The sequence below is a fragment of the Ochotona curzoniae genome, unplaced genomic scaffold (assembly GCF_017591425.1).
Source record: "Ochotona curzoniae isolate NIBS_2020 unplaced genomic scaffold, NIBS_Ocur_1.0 contig_391, whole genome shotgun sequence".
NCBI classification, from domain to species: Eukaryota; Metazoa; Chordata; class Mammalia; order Lagomorpha; family Ochotonidae; genus Ochotona; species Ochotona curzoniae.
The window spans coordinates 1-16,499 of NW_024466043.1; the positions used below are offsets into that span (position 1 = coordinate 1).

Consider the following 16,499-nt stretch of genomic DNA (forward strand, 5'->3'; position numbering starts at 1 on the left):
GTCATCATGTGTTCTGATGGAGTTGATTAATCCTCTATAACTTTATATATTAGAATTTTGCTTCATTGTTATTCTCCTTCCCTATTTTTAAATGTTGTCCCTTTAAGCCTTTTTCTCTCTTTTTAAAAATCTATCCTGGCTGCTCCACTTCTAATCCAGTTCCCTAGTTATGGCCTGAGAAAGCAGTAGAGGATGGTCCACGTCCCTGGGACCCTGCATCCACATGGGACACTTGGGAAGAAGCTCCTGGCCCCGGGTGTTGGGTCAGCTCAGCTCCAGTCATTGTGGCCATCTGGGGAGTGAATCAACAGATTGAAGAGCTCTCTCCCATCCCTCTTGCTATAGAATTTGCTCCCCAAATAAAAATAAATCTTAAAAATATATATACATATAATCTGTAGGATCCAATGGTCAACACTATTATCGGGTACTAAGGATAAAAAGAGGAATAAAGCAGATAAACTTTTTAGAAGAATTATGACATCTTTGTTATATGTACATTTTATATCATTTGTCAAGCAAAGCAAACAGTGAAGGAAAGTGCCATTCCTTTTGATACGTGCTATAAAACAAAAACAAAAAAACACCCCAAATAAAAAAGCTCTGAAGACCCCATTTAGAGAATACCTGACAATAAATAACTAATCAGCAAACATGGAATGAATTTCCCTTCAAACAGTGTAGACAGTATTCAGCAAATACCTGACGGAAGAGCCGGCTTTTGCACACTTAATGGTTAGGATCTGGGAGGCCAAAACAGAAAGAACTTCCACATCAATTCGATTGAAGGCATCAAAACAACACCATGCTCCTGACTGAACCAGCCCAAAGAAGAATTTTTCCACAGTCTTTGGAGGACAAAACAGGGTGGTGGGAGAGACAGGGAGAGAATGAATGAGAGCTTGGCTGATTACTGAACTGCCACAAAGGTGGGAGATTTCACTGGGATATCAATGTGGACACATCTTGCCCCAAACAAGGGAGCACTTGTGGCATTTCCTCCCCACAGGTACTTTTTTGATAAGGCTCAAAGCAACAGATGGTTAGCCTCTGGACAAACCAATTCCTTTTCCTGTCTCTTCTAAGAGCCTTAGCCCACAAGAACAATCTCTTGGCACTCTCAGGAAGAACACGCAGGCGGTCAAAGCCGCCAACTAGAGCGGTACAGCCCGGCAACTACCAATTATTTCGTAGTGCTGCGTACCTGCACCCCCATCAGGTTAGCACTTAAAATGACTTTGTATTTAAAGTGTTACTCTCGATTATTTTATATAGTTGTATTCCATCTAAGATCGTGCTTGAAAAGGATTAGCTGCCAAGAAAGATTGAAAATCACTGTTTTAGCAGTTCAGCTGAATTAAAAGCATAGAATGTTTTAAATTTCTATTACATTCTAGATGCATGCTCTATTTAAAAGTATTAATTGAACTTATGGTTCTATTACTACTAAGTGACTCTCAACATTTTTTTCTTATTTCTTTATGTGTATATTTTTTTTTCTGGAGCACAGATGTTGAAGCTTTACCTTATAATCCAAATTCTCGAAACAGTGGAAGACCACACAATGCTTGCCTAAAGCCTGAAAGATAGAAAATACTTTAGTATAGTTCTTGAATTATGCGACAAAATTCCAACATCAAAACTGCCAGATTAGTAACATGTGCCCTTTCGAGAGACTTTCTGCAAGGTAAAATTGACAGAGATTCAAAAAACTTGGTATGATACAAATGTACATGTGATGGTTTTACTATTTTGCACGCACACACACACACACACACACACACACACACGATCATTCGCACGCCAGTTAATGCTATTCCAAATGCATTCAAAGCGAATGTGGGCTTACGGAGCTTGACCATTCAGCATACAATCGGCATTTAAAAATCAATCCATAAGTTCACTGAATTAATGGGTGTCATTGGTAAAAGCAATGAATGTTTCAACAACAGGCACAGTGTCAGTTTAGGGTATCATTGAAATTTGTGTGACAGAAAAGATGTTTTTGAAAGACACTTACTTTGGCTAGGTCTTTTATAGTCTCTGTTTTTCCTACACCTGTTGGACCAGAAGCACAACCTCCTAGGTTCAAGTGGAGTGCTCCCAGGAAGGTTAACCAGCATCTGTCTGTGAGGGGCGTAATGACCAGCCTGGAGGTACAGCCCAAGTACTCATAGCCGTAAGCCAAAGTGGCATGTCCTTGAGATATGTAGCATAACTTCTGCTTGTCATCCCACTTGTACTGTAAATGTCTGAAAGCAATATTTTAAATGCTTATTATTGGGGTAAAATTTTCATTCAAACAAAGAAACATCAAGATTAAAAATGAGTGTGGACTCAACACACTGAAATTGAAAGAGAAGAGCGGCAGGATTAGATCAGAAATGTGAGAGCTCAGAAGACGCTACACAGGTAGGTGGTTTCCCCTCCGTGGTGAATGGCCTGGCGGGCTCACACCACATAAAGGCGATGCCCACCTAAGGGAGGATTTCTATACAGGTCACTCCGAGGAGGTTTGGTTTCCAGTCAATAGAAGCACTCATCATCACCATCTGGATCCTTCTTAGAAGCGTCCTTGAGAAAAACGCTCTTTACATCCAGAAACATGATTTTCTGCAGACTCAGATTTCCACTGATTGAATGAGCATGGTAAGTCAAATAGCTAATTTTAAATTCCGTCCTCCACATGAACTTGAGTTAAACTGGTGACTTGTTTGTAACCTCAAGGGATATATTGTTTTGGCTTTTGTCTGTGTCCCTAGCAGTGCCGACTTATGTCTCAAAATAACATTTTTAGGGCCTAATCAATGAAGGAATGCCAAAGAATATTTTTGGAAAGAATTTTACATTTGATAATTTTTAAATGTCATGGGAAAAATAATGTTCGTTAATAGCTTGGTATATCTTTCAATTGATGATGTCATGTGATAAGCTTATATACTATTCAAGTCCTTTTAAATGCTTCCTGGAAAAGGTCATTTTATAACTTAATATTCAGAATAAGTAAACTTTGAAAATAGAAAAATGAAATATACTCAAAATTTGGCAAGCTCTCAGGGGAGAGAGAAAACCTTTAAGGGAAAATTAATTCAAAAGTTTGAAATGTCACAATTATGATAGGAATTTTTATTTCCTTTTCATATCTTTTCATCAACAGTGGCCCTCTTTCACCTAAACTTGTCTTTTTTAACTAACTGCCTCTGGCTAGGGGGAAGGAAGCTGGCTGGAAAAGCTTTACAGTTTGTTTCCCCAGCCTACTGTGTTCTGGAAGAGGATCCAGCAAGAAAAACATGCTCCTTTGGCTGAGTCGCAAAAGGGAAAACTCAACTGTGAGAAGACAGAAGAACGAGGGAGAGAAAAAAGAATAAAGTGATCAAAGTGATACTTGCAGTTTGCTTAGGAATTTTGGTATACACTCAGAAATTTAAATGTTTTCAAAATTTGAAGTCAAGGATCCTTTTATCTCAAGATCTGATGATGAGAAGTTATTTAATGGAGTTACAATTTAGATTCACTCACCTTGACCACTCAAAGTCCTCTGCCTTGAAGACATTTCTAAGCAGTAAATTTATCACCAAGTCTCTGCAGTGAACATACAGGATGAGCAAGGCCCCAAGCACGGCTTTCCTTCGAGAGTTACAAGCATCCCGCAGCATCAGTTCTGCAAGCTGTTCTACACGACCTAGCACGCCGGCACGGACTTTTTCCAATGCTTCTTTTGGTTGATAACTCATGAAACTTTTAATGCAGTCGGAACAAAACATGATCTGACTCTGACAAAGAGATACATATAGAACAGAAGCTTAACTTTTCATTTTGCATTAAGAATGTTTCCCTATATGTGTCATATATACTGACTGAGAAAATGTTTTGAGGGCTTAAAATAGAATTTTGATGAATATTTACAGAGGGCTTATTCATTTATATTTTCTAATCTTAGATTGCTAATTCCAACGTCACTAATTAATAACCTGTCAACAATAACAAAAGAGCACTCCAAGAGGAAATCGGTGTTGCTTTCTCCATTGATCTTACAATATACCCAGAATCCACTGTGTTTGTAGTCACAGAAGGCATGGGACAGGCAACCTGGTGAACTGGTGAACAGTCTCGGTTGCTAATTCTGTCCTTTTCAAAGGAGACTGTAGATTTGCAGATCACTGATCAACAGGAAGGTGGAGCCTGAGCTTGGGACGTAGACAGGAACAAAAGCCGACTCCAGCAGCAGCAAACCTGGTAAAGGTCATGTCTGTGCTGTTGCCCCTGGCACATTTATTCTAGATTCCCAGCCTCAGGAGAGAAGACCCAATGGCCCAAGTCCCCTCCCTGGGATATCCTGGGTAGGCGGGAGGAGGAATTTTTTCAGTGAAAGAGATTGGGAACCAGAGTGTTCATCTGCAGTGGAATTCTTAATGACTGTATCTTGAGATGAGTCTGTCTGGAAAGCCTCATTGGCCACAAGTATGTTTTATATTCATTCAAAGACAAGTTCTAGTCATGTAACATGTTCAGAAATGTGAGATACAAGAGGGATGTAAATTGCCTTCTGGGCAACAGAATTTGCAGTAGATAAGGCATATGTGTGGGGAAAACTTGGGCATAAGTACAGACTGAAGCTGATAGTCACTCCTGTCAAGTATTGTTTGGAAACACTACAGACTGCCTCTTAGTTGAGCATGTTTCAAGGACTAGAGGTGCAGAGATCTTTTCTTGATAGAGAAGGTTTGATTATTTGAATTTCCTATTGAAATGTGCAGACTGATTCATTATCACTTTGCCATTTGGTCACCTTTGTAAATAGCAGCTTGAACAAGTCCTTCAGTTTAAGATCTAACAGAGGATAACAAAAGGGATCAAGCATCTCTGATTATGTTAATTTGTATCCACAATCCCAGGCTATTTTACTAGCGAAGTTTTGGAAAATTGTGTTAAGTCAAAGTAAAAAGACATGATGTTATTTTTGTTACGTAAATAAATTACTTATTTGAAAGAATGATGAAGGAAAGGCAGAGAAAGAAATGTACACATTTCATCTTTCACTCTCCCAACAGTTCAATAGCCAAGGATTGGCAAGGTCAACATTAGAAGCTGGGAACTCCATCAACGTCTCCCCCTCTGCATGTGAAGGGCCAAGCTCTTGGGCCGGTACCTGCTGCTTCCCAGGTCCTTTAACAGGAAGCTGGATTGGATGCATTCATCCCAAGTAATCACCCTGTGATGACATTTTAAAATAACCATCATGTAACCATGGCTGGGTCAGGGTGAAGCCATTAATTAGCTAAAGGCCCGCTCTGCATCTCCCACAGGGGAGCCATCATCTTCAGTCCCACAGGGAGCACATCAGCAGGAAGTGGAATTGGGAGCAGAGCTACTGGCATTCCAAGTGGCATCTTAAATACTAAGCCAGATGTCCAGAATGAAGTTATCACGTCTCTCCAAAGCCTTTCAAGCCATGCAGACTCCTAGAGCAAAAAATCAGAAAAGCCCCCCTCTCCCTTAGCTTCCATGAGAAAAATCTCCTAATTTTCTTTCTCTTTCCAGCTACTCTTCTTCAGTCTTCTTCCTGGATGCCCCTTCCTCCACCTACTTCTCAAATGATGATGTTTCTTGGGGCTCTTTCTTTGTCCCTCCTTCTCCACTCTGCTGGGTGAAATTTTACTGCCTCCATGGTTTCGACAACTACTTCTCAAAAGAATTGCCAATTTGGACAAGAATCTAAAAGTTAACAGCTGAGCCATGGATAAAGAAAAATATGGTACATACATATACACAGTGAAATACTACTATTCAGTCTTTTTAAATGATGTTATTTCGCCATTTGTTGCAACATGAAAAGAACACAGAAGATTTTTCATCCATAAGTAGAGGCAGATACAATTACAAAAGAATCCTTAGAGGGATGTTGTGGCATAGACAAGACATGGCTTGCAATACGGTTGCCAGTTTGAGTCCTAGCTGTCCAACTTCCAATCCAGCTCCCTGCTAATGGTATGGGAAAGCAGAAGATGCTCCAAGTGTTTGGGCCCCTGCCACCCACATTGAAGACCTGGAAAAATCTCCTGGCTCCTGGCTTCTGCCTGGCCCAGCCCTGGGTGAAGCAGCCATCTGCAGAGTGAACCAGTGGGTGAAAGATTTCTCTCTCTCTTCTCATTCTCTCTTTCCAACTCTGAATTTTAAATAAGTAATTTTATTATTATTTTTTAAAGAACAGTTAGGGAGATGCAACACTGTTGCCTTTGAACATACAGGAAGAGACCCCAGTGCCTACTCAGGAATGCTAAGTGGTTTTGAGAAGCTGAAATAAAGGACATGGACTCTCCTCCAGAGTCTCCAGGAAGGAACAAGGCTCTGCTGACACTTTGACTAGCCCAGGGGCCCCTGAGTTAGTCTTCTCACCTCAACTTCAAAGTTAGTATTTAATTTTTTTAACTCCTCAAGTAAAAAAGAACAACAAACTGGATACAATGAAATATAATGATTCGCCTAGGAAAAATAACCATTTATGGATTATTTCAATATTATGAAAAGTTTGAAACCCATAGGAAAATGAACTTATACAGTGAATACCCATACAGTTATCATCTGTATTCCACAACAAACTTTTTGCTGTATTTGCTTGATCATATTTATATCTTTATGTCTTTCCATTATATTTTTATAATTTATGTATTACATTATTTTATGATACACTTCTATAGGCTCTGGGATTCCCTATCCCCACTGATTTCCAGTATATTATTATAATAGTATGGCCCCTCATAAACAGCATAAGTTCATCATCCTGCTCTTTAAGTATCCTGACTTTGTAGGTATGGACAATGGCAGAGTCCATCATCTTATTGTCAAAATATATTTAGCAGTTTCACTGGGAGTCCATCTTTGATTTGGAAGTAGAGATGTATACTGCATTGTATACTCACATCTGTATGTGATAGTCTATTACATGGTTACTATACATCCCCTTAAATGAAAAACCATAAAACAAAATCAACAGGAAGGAAAACAGAAAATTTAAAACATGAAGTTAAATAACAAGCTATTGAATGATCAGTTACTAAAGAAGTGAAAAGGGAAATAAACCTTTTTGAAGAAAATGATGCTACTGTATGTATGATCTATGTGTCACTGAAGACATTGAAAGCTTTTCTGGGTAAGTTATTCTGGGCTGACAGTTTTTCTATTTAGAATCTGGAATGTGTCACTCCATTCTCATCTGGCCTTTAGAATTTCCTGTGAGAAGTCAGCAGTGAGACTGATTGGGGTTCCTCTATATGTTAATTGACTTTTTCATGTGGATATTTAAGGGTCTTTTCCCCGCATTTAACAAGAGAGCTTCATTATCATGTGTCATGGCGAATAAGATCAACCTTATTGGGAGTTCTGTGTCCCTCGTGTCCCTCCTGTAGTTGTTTTCTAAATCGTTTTCCAAATTAGGGAATGTTCCTTTATTATTTCATTGAATACATTTTTAAACCCAGCTTCTCCTTCTGTGCCTTCTGGAACTCCCATAATTCTTATAGTCGGCCTTTTAATAGTATCTCAATTCTTGTACTTTTTTGCTTGACTCAGTTATTTCCAGCTTTTTGGTTGTTTCTCCATTGTGAGAAATAATTTCCAATTCTGAAAATCTTTCTTTTGCTTGCTCATTCTATTACTGAATTTCATGTCTAATAATTTGGCTTGATCTAGTTTCAGCGCTGCTATTTTGTGTGACACATTCCTTAAATTCCTTGAACTCCTGTATGTACTTCTCAGTGTTGTTAAGAAGCTTTATAACAAGTTTTTAATATTTTTTTACCCCTCCCCATTTTTGCTTTTGCTCCTTTGCAGTGGAGGCATCAGTAACATTCATTGTGCCTCTGTTTCTTCTTTTGTTGTTGGTAATTGCTATTCTAGTTCGCAGATTCCTCTCCGTAGGGCTGGTTTCTAAAGTGTGTTGCCCACAGGTCTATAGATCGATTTTTCTGATTGTGTACCCGGTTCATCATTTGCAGTTACTTGTGTTACTCCCTCCAGCAAGTTTCAGTCCCAGGCTCTTGTGCTCTGCGTCCATCATGGTCTCCACAGACCCAGCTCCTGGTTTACTCCTTTCTATCCATTGTGATACTGTGCTGTAGTCATGTTGCTTGCATAACCTTTCTCCCAGTCTTGGTTTAAGCAGTGCCCAGAATTAGGGAGATGTCAGCTATCCTAAATCACTGGGCTGTCAGTAGTGCCAGAACCTGCTGGCCATAAGGTTTGACATCACTTGGACCTATTTTGTGTAGAAACCATAGGATGTGAAGTCAGTACTATTTCCCCTTGAGACCAGTGCAATGCATTGAGCTGGAAATTAGCTTTCTCTTGACTCAATGCCTGTGGAGTTCACTGACATCCCTCTAGCTCCACAGTCTTTTCCTCAGTACACAAAATGGCACCCATTGTAGCATTTGTGGAGGTCTGGGCCTACTGCCTTAGGTCTGGGGGGTCACCTGAGCCTATCTTGGGTGGAACCTTTAAGATGCCATGTAGATACTGCTTTTCCTGTGGGATCAGTACAATGCTTCGGGCTGGAAATGAGCTTGTTCCTGGCTTAGTACATGTAGAGCTTGCTGTTGTTCTTCCAGCCCCATAGCCTTTTCCTCAGTACACAAAATGGCACACATTGTGGCACTGATGGGGGTGTGAGCCATGAAATTCACCTTGTCCCTGCAACTGCCTGCTTGGGCTTTGCCACTCTGCATCTGTTTGTGGTTGAATCAAGTGAATCGGCAGGATGGGCAGTTCTATGGGTTCACTTCCTGAGCTCCAGGTGAACTCTCCTTCCCGCCTGGCCACTGGTGGAGCGCTGATCCCCGACCACTGTTGGGGTATGTGGTCACTGCAACACCGTTCTGCTGTCTTTGTTGCTTCTCTGTGCCCATGGGTCTTCAGGTATTCCTTTGCCATTGGTCTGCCCTTTCCTATTTCCTGGGATGGCAGCCTCTCAGCTTTGCCCTGGCCAATGATTTTCCACTTGTTTATAAACATGTCCTTATCCTATTCCACCATTTTGTTTCTTTCCTTTCCATCTTTTTAAAATATTTTCATTTCAGAGAAACTTTTACATAATATCAGTCCTGTCATGATTTACTTCCTAAATGCTTGCCTTCTTTGCCGTATGACAACTAAACATTTACATACATACATCAAAGGAACATTAACTTACCACAGTGAGTACCACTTGTCCCAGATGAGTTACAGCCCATAAGGGAAAAACCTGGCAATACCAGTCTTTAATCCTTGATTTACAAATCTGTAAGCAAAAATACTTTGTTATTTATATCTAGTCACTTCTGGTGGCCATTTCATGGTTAAGCATACAAAGTTACAAGGGAATTTAAGATATCCATTTTTTTTCTAGTTTAGATAGATGTTTGGGACTACACAAAGGTAACACAAACTTAAAAGTATGAAACACATTTCCTGAATTCCTCTCTAACATTATCTGTACTTTTTCTAAAATTTTTATTTATTTGAAAGACAAGAAGACAGAGTGGACAGGAGAGTGATAGTTCATTCTCTAAATAGTTGCCTATGGCAGGGGTTGAGCCATCCTGAAGCCATGAGCCTGGAACTCCATCCAGGAGTGGCAGGTACCCAAGCACTCATTCCATCTTCCACTGCCTTCTTATGAGCAGGGAATTGGATCAGAAGTGGAACAGCTGGAACTTGAACCTGGACTGTCTAGGTTTAATTCTTGGCCGCAGCTTCCTGTTGATGCAGATCCTGGGATGTAGAGGTGAGTTTCTACCACACATTCAGGAGATCTGAATCATGTTCCCAGCTCCGGATTTTGGCTCAAGCCACTGCAGGCAACTCAGGAGTCAAGTAGTGGAAGATATCACTCATTCTCTCAAATAATTAAAAAATTAAAATCCAGACATTTAGACAGCTAATGTTTATAATTTTGGAACAATTCTGCCAAAATAGCTGAAAAAATGCAATCTAAGAATAGAAAGGGAGAACTGCCAGCCATATATACCACAGGATGGTTAGATGATGTTGAACAGTAGCCAAGATAAACATTAAAAAGACACTAAGTCCTTGTAAAAGCAGGTAGCAGCAGGTTCAACCCTACGCAGCAGCATATTCAAAGTTCTACTTCAGGATGAATATCTGGGCTGTGACTAGCATGCCAGTTAAGAGAGTAGGTTCCTGCGAATGGACATCCTGAGAGCAAGCAGGAAGCTCAAGCAGGTGGAAGACAGACGGAGCCTGAGTTCTCAGCCTTGAGCCTTGGCCTAGCCTAGCCCCAACCATTTTGGGCATTTGAGGAGTGAAGTAATGGAACTGTCTGCTCGCCTCTCAGGTAAATAGAAAGCAATGCATGTATGAACAGAAAATCAACAAAGAGAGAAAACACAAATATCATCAAACATAAATCATAGAAGTGAAGAATAACATAACTGAACATAAAAATTCAATAAAGGGTGTTAACCACAAACATGACTAAGTGGAAGAAAGAATTAGTGAACTTGAAGAAAGGTCACTGGAACAAAACTAAGAATGAAAGCCTGAAGATCCTACAGGACATCAGACAGTGAAACAATGTGTGCAATGCTGATATGCCAGAAAGAAGAGGGCAGAAAACATGTTAAAGAGGTGATGGCACAAAATTTCCCAAGCTTGGAAAATGAAACAGAAATCCAGATCCCAGAAGCCCAATGGACACCAAATAGGATAACTTTGGACAGCCACATCAAAACACATTATAATTCAGCTATCAAAAGCTAAAGACAGAGATTTCTGAAAGCAGCAGATTTAAGGGTATGATTGTATAGAAGGCAATAACCAGAATTCTGTAAGCATATTTTTTTCAGGATGTTAGAACAAATGAATATCCTTTAAAAATAAAGATGTATTTGTTTTTACTGGAAAGGCAGATTTAAAGAGAGAAGAGAGACAGACAGAAAGATCTTCTATCTGCTGGTTCATTCCCCAGATGGCTGCAACAGCTGGAGGTGAGCCAATCTGAGACCAGGAGCTTCTTTCCAATCTCCCACGTGGGTGCAGGGTCCCAAGGCTTTGGGCCATCCTCTACTGCTTTCCCAGGCCACAAGCAGGGAGCTGGATGGGAAGTGGCAATTTGGGGAGGGGGTAGGAAAACCCCAGACACTATGGAATACCATAAAATTTAAAATAGAAGGTGAAAAAGTCAGAAAACTATATAGTTTTTATATATATTGTTTTTACATGTGTGTGTGTATATATATACAAACCATGGTGTGTTTACATGCAATGGATAACATTAAGTCTCTGAATATAAGGACATCTTATTGTTTCTGATGACACAGATGGTCCTGGAGCACATTATGTTAGATAAAATCAGACAGGTGTAGAAAGAAAAAGCTAAATAATCTCACATTTACACCTGGGATACAAAAAAAACCTGACAAAGGTAGAGTTAAATACAGGTAACAAATATATATAGGTTCAGGATTTAAAATTTGTACTTACTTTTTTAACGCCTCAAACATGCTTTTTTCTACATTTGCCAGCCACTGTTCTACAGCACTTCTTACGTGAATTTTCCTGTAATTTGTTTAAAAAAAATCAGAAAGCCATTTCAATTCATGCTCTGTCCTTTGATAGACTTAGACTACATTTTGGCACATTTTAATAATATTCACGGGTCAATTATAATTCTAGAACATCTTTTGGTTATTCCAAATTTTAATTTAGAAAACTGCACAGAAAACAGTTAATCAGGTTTTAAGGAATTCTTACATAAAGACCATAAATTACACAGTAATTAGATTATATGCAAAAAAATTCATCTGTAAGAGACAGAGAGATTGTAGTATAAAACATTTTGGGGGGCCCGGCATGATAGCTTAGCGAAACAGGTCATGCAGTAATGAGAGTAGGAAACGCAAAGCAAATCTGAATGACAGAGCAGAAGCTAGACCTACATGAGCACCGTGAGTTTGAAGATTATCTTCTCTGCTTCTAATTGAAAAGAAATGAATATGTATGAGAAGACATCCAGAAAGGTGACAGCATATTTGAATAAGGATATTATATCTTAGTTTGCTTAGAGTGCTTCCATGAAAAACCAAATTTCAGAGGTTGTAAAGCATGAGGGCTTAAGGGGTCTGAACGCTTGGTTAGCAGCATATTCAGCATACTTGTGCAGCACGAGGCCTTCGCCTTCAGCAGACATGAGCATCCTTATGGTAGAGGGGCCGATCTCTTGCTTGCATATCATCAGCTGCTTCACATTCTCAAAGCACTTCACTAGATGAGGCTGTGAACCGGAAAGGTGGATTGACAGCATGAGTAAATCCCGGAATGCTCGGGAAATAGCACTGCTGAACACAGGGGAGTGCCGTTACCTGTACAGACTCAGGGTTTCTGCTGCCGGCTAGGATCGCAAGCAGCTCATCGGTGCTGAGGAAGTAAAACCTGGGGAAAATCATCCTTTTCATTTCAAGGTAGTCCTGTTCAGAAGAACCAAGAGAAATGCAGTTCAGAAAATATACTTATTCATGGTAAGGATCGTAACCGCATGTGTACCTACCTACACAAAAGCTACAACAGTAATGGTGTAGGGAACATGCTAGTATCTGTGAAAACCACGCCAAGGCCAAATGAAAGCTGTACTTAAGACATTAAAAACCTTTCCTAAAGCAAATTTAGAAAAAAAAAAATCAAAACCTAAGCAGCAACAAAAATCCTCTTAAATTATTCACAGCTAACAAAGTACTATATTTTAGTATGATCGATTTACTTTGTGTACTTCGCCTTTCTGGACTGCTTCCCTGTCTGTGGAGCTCCCATTTCACAGATGAGCTCACATCCTCCTGCTTAGGCACTCTCATGGAGATTCACCACTGCCGCCACCTCTCCCCACAACGTAGGAGATTCAAACCAGGAAACAGCCAGCCATCCAGTTTGGTCAGGTCAACAAGTTCTTACTGGTTTCTGTTCTATTCTCTTCAGATTCTCCCTTGGCACTCTCTCAAGTACAAAGTTTAAGAAGCCTTTCCTGTCCCTTTGTTCCCCTCCAACAGCTGTTTGCCCATTTTGCTACAAAGTTCTTAGTCTGTAAGCACAAAATCTTAATTCTCTATCATGTCACATTCTGCCATAGAGCCCCTGTTGGCTCCGATCTACTGAGTGCTTGTCAGTCTTCCTGTTGCATGCAAATTCTATAGGACTTGACTCTGCCCTTTGTTTCAACCTCTGATTTTTTTCCATTTTCCCACAGCCATTACATGTCATTTTTGCCTTGCATGTACCAGGATCTCTTTTAGGGATGCTCCACTTCCCATCCAGCTCCCTGCTTGTGGCATAGGAGAACAATGGAGGATGACCCAAAGTCTTGGGACCCCGTACCCACATGGGAGACCTGGATAAGTTCCTGGCTCCTGCTTTGGATTGGCTCAACTCCAGCCATTGTGGTCACTTGGGGGAATGAACCAGTGGATGGAAGATCTGTATCACTTTCTTTTTCTTTATAAATCTGCTTTTACAATAAAAATAAATCCAAAAAAAAAAGAGTCCCTCTTTGTCCCATCCACCATAATGCTGACATTTCTCAAATTTTCCTATCACTCTTCTTACTATGCTCTTCTCAAGTTATTTAATCCATATTCATTTTCTTCCATTCAGATCACTTCTCTCTGCCCAGCCACACTGTGTATCCCCCTATCCTACAGAGGATGCATTCCAAGACTCCCCCAGAAAATGCTGAAACTGCACATTGCGCTAAATCCTTACACTTATGTTATTTATACATCACACTGTAATACATGCCATACATCTGCGAACTGGGATGCCTACCACACGCCTAAGCAGTAAATGATGTATATGGAGTAAGTATGCTGAGCAGGGAGAGAAGATTCACATTTGGGGTAGAATAGGGAAAATTTCACCATGCTACTCAGGACAGTATGCAATTTAAATTTTTTCTGCAATTTTCTACTTGATATTTTTAGGACCATGAATGGCCACAGGTAACTGGAATTGTAGGACTCAAAGACAAGGAAGAACTACTACTCCCAGTTGCCAAGTGAGGCATTCATCTGAATGTCCCATCTGCATTAGATTTTCAGCATGAGCAAACACAATTCTCCTCCAGCTCTTTTCTCTGCAGCATCATTGCTTTTCGTTTTATGGCCAAACCAGAAATCCAGCCACAGTCCTGGACATCTTTTACACTTGACTCGCCGCTCTGCTGCTCCAGGCTCCACATTCTTTCATCCTCACTGTGGTCTTGCTATTGTTCTTGAACTAGTCTTTAAATATCCAGCCTCACTGTCCATGCTACAGGTTTGAAAATCATTCATCCCTCTCCAAGCTCATGTTGCAATTTGGTTCCTCATGTGACAATGTGGTGAGGCATTTCTACATTACATTGCTGCCTCGAAGTTTTCTCTGAATGCTCATGAAAATCGTAACTCACTGTGATTCTCAAGACCCTTCACCCTCTTGTTCCACGCGTGCCCTGTCTCATCTGTACTGTACTGCTCACAAACCAGAAGGTACCACATGTGCTCTTGGCTCCATGTCTCACCTACCCTCTTTGTTTGGACTCTAACCTAGTCAGTACCCACTCCTAAGACCCACATTAAGTGTCCTTTCTCTCAGTACGGGGACTTTTCTTCTCTTTGCTGCGGCCTCACTCTCCAAGCTGTCATGGCATACTTCGTTTTATAATGCCCCTCTGCTCTTTCATCTCTTACACTGCAGTTCTGTAGTAGTAGGCAAAGTGTCTTCTAACTTTGTAGAACCAGTACAGAGCAGCAGCAGTGCCTGGACCAAGTCAGTATTCAGCCCATGATTAAATGACTGGTGTGGAATCATCCTCAGTAATAATTCAGGCACGTGTCAAATATAACTGGAAGGCTTAACGACCACCTGTCCTAGATCATAGCTTGTTCCAGAAGAAGGCCTGTCTGGAAGAACTTTCTATATAGAAGCCCTGACTACAGTTAAATACTCCAGAAGAGCCATCCTGGTATCTGTGTCCTGTGTTTAACAAGGAAAAGTGATGCCTGAAAAAAATCTTGATTTTTGAAGCAAAGTAAATGTGTACATCATGAATCTCAAACACCAGAACCTAGTTGTTTAAGCAATATGTATGTCAAGATGACAATTCAATGTTTTAACAATCAGAAATTTATAAGCCCATCAACATATTCTATTTGAACTTTTGCTGCATTTATCAACTTAATAGTAGTGGTTTGGGGCTGGTGCAATGGCTCCATAGGCTAATCCTCTACATTCAAATACCTCCATTTCTTACAGGCACAGGCTCCTGTCTTGGCTGCTCCACTTCCCAACCTGCTTTCTGCTTGTGTGTGGCCTGGGAAAGCAGTAGGGAATGGTCCAAAGCCTTGGGACCCTGCACCTGTGTGGGAAACCAGAGGATGCTTCTGGCTCCTGGCTCCAGATCAGCTCAATTCTGGCCTTTGCAGCCATTTGGGAAGTGAACCAGTGGATGAAAAATCTTTCTGTCTTTTCTTCTCTCTGTAAATCTGACTTTTCAATAAAAATAAATCTTAAAAAAACCACAGTACTAGTACTAATAAAATAATTAACCTTCATGAAGTACTTTTTGTGCCAATTCTTGTGCTTTATGCTCTCCCATTTAGAACAAAGCCCCTCAAGGTACCTCTGCCTTTTCTCAACCTTAATAGAACTTGGGGCATTTGCTTAGGATATTTATTACACCCCACCTCCATCCCACCAGAGAGTTTTGGACTGTGTCCTGCCTTTGCTTCGATCCAGCTTCCTGCTTCTGCACACTCTGGGGAGGTAAAGATGATACCTCACATACTTGGGTACCAGCCACCCAGGTGACAGAGGCGGTAAAGCTATGCCCAGCCCTGGCAGTGCAAGCATTTGGGGACTAAACTGACATGTGGAAGCAGTTGGTTTCCTTCTCTTGCAAATAAATACAAGATAAACAAATATACTTAAAAGGAGATAATGGAATTCTGGCTCTTCAAAGTTTAGTATTTTTGCCTAAGATCACTTCGTCAGTCCATCTCCCATTGCTTTTGTGAATATTTTCACTATATGCTATGGAAGAAGAGAATTTGAGGTTAGTTTCTACTGTATATTACACTCCTTCTGCAAAATAAAATCATTCACTACTTTAGGATTGGTATGATTTTTGTTCCTCATTTTTTTTTTTTACCTCAAGCCTTTTCTTTATAAATTCAAGATGTTTATTACAATTTTTCAGAATTTCGGGTATTCTTTTGGAGATGATTATTTGCAAAGCATTCAGTCTGTTTTGTAGTTTGGATGTTATTTCTTTCCATGTGGAAATCACCTGAGAGAAAACTTTTGTTTCTTCTGGGAGCTGCCTTTAGAAAAAAAAACGGATGAAATTTTATATTTTTAAAGTCCTATGATTTAAATGTGCAACCTGAATACATTGCCACATTTCATGGTTTAATTTAGAAAGCACCTTTGTGCGTTTTATTTTTCTTCATCAGTCATTGATTAAAGGTAACTTCTGAGTG

General features: G+C 40.2%; 1 protein-coding gene across 6 annotated transcripts in view; it reads right to left on the reverse strand.

Annotated features, from left to right (window-relative positions):
• Positions 1 to 583: 583 nt before the first annotated feature.
• LOC121158907 (dynein heavy chain 14, axonemal-like) overlaps positions 584 to 16,499 on the reverse strand; it is a 29,568-nt gene continuing 13,652 nt past the window's right edge. The window contains exons 7-14 of one of the 6 annotated variants that reach the window (XR_005884271.1): positions 16,169 to 16,340; positions 12,357 to 12,461; positions 12,150 to 12,268; positions 11,479 to 11,553; positions 3,520 to 3,773; positions 2,021 to 2,252; positions 1,526 to 1,579; positions 584 to 848 (exon numbers count right to left, since the gene is read on the reverse strand). Coding sequence is in view for 5 of the 6 variants with exons in the window: in XM_040983922.1 (XP_040839856.1) it covers positions 3,731 to 3,773; positions 11,479 to 11,553; positions 12,150 to 12,268; positions 12,357 to 12,461; positions 16,169 to 16,340 (514 nt within the window). In the remaining variant the exon portion in view is untranslated. Of the gene's footprint in view, positions 849 to 1,525; positions 1,580 to 2,020; positions 2,253 to 3,400; positions 3,774 to 9,627; positions 9,874 to 11,478; positions 11,554 to 12,149; positions 12,276 to 12,356; positions 12,462 to 16,168; positions 16,341 to 16,499 lie in introns of those variants that run through there. The other 5 variants (XM_040983922.1, XM_040983923.1, XM_040983926.1 and 2 more) reach the window with 5 other exon arrangements.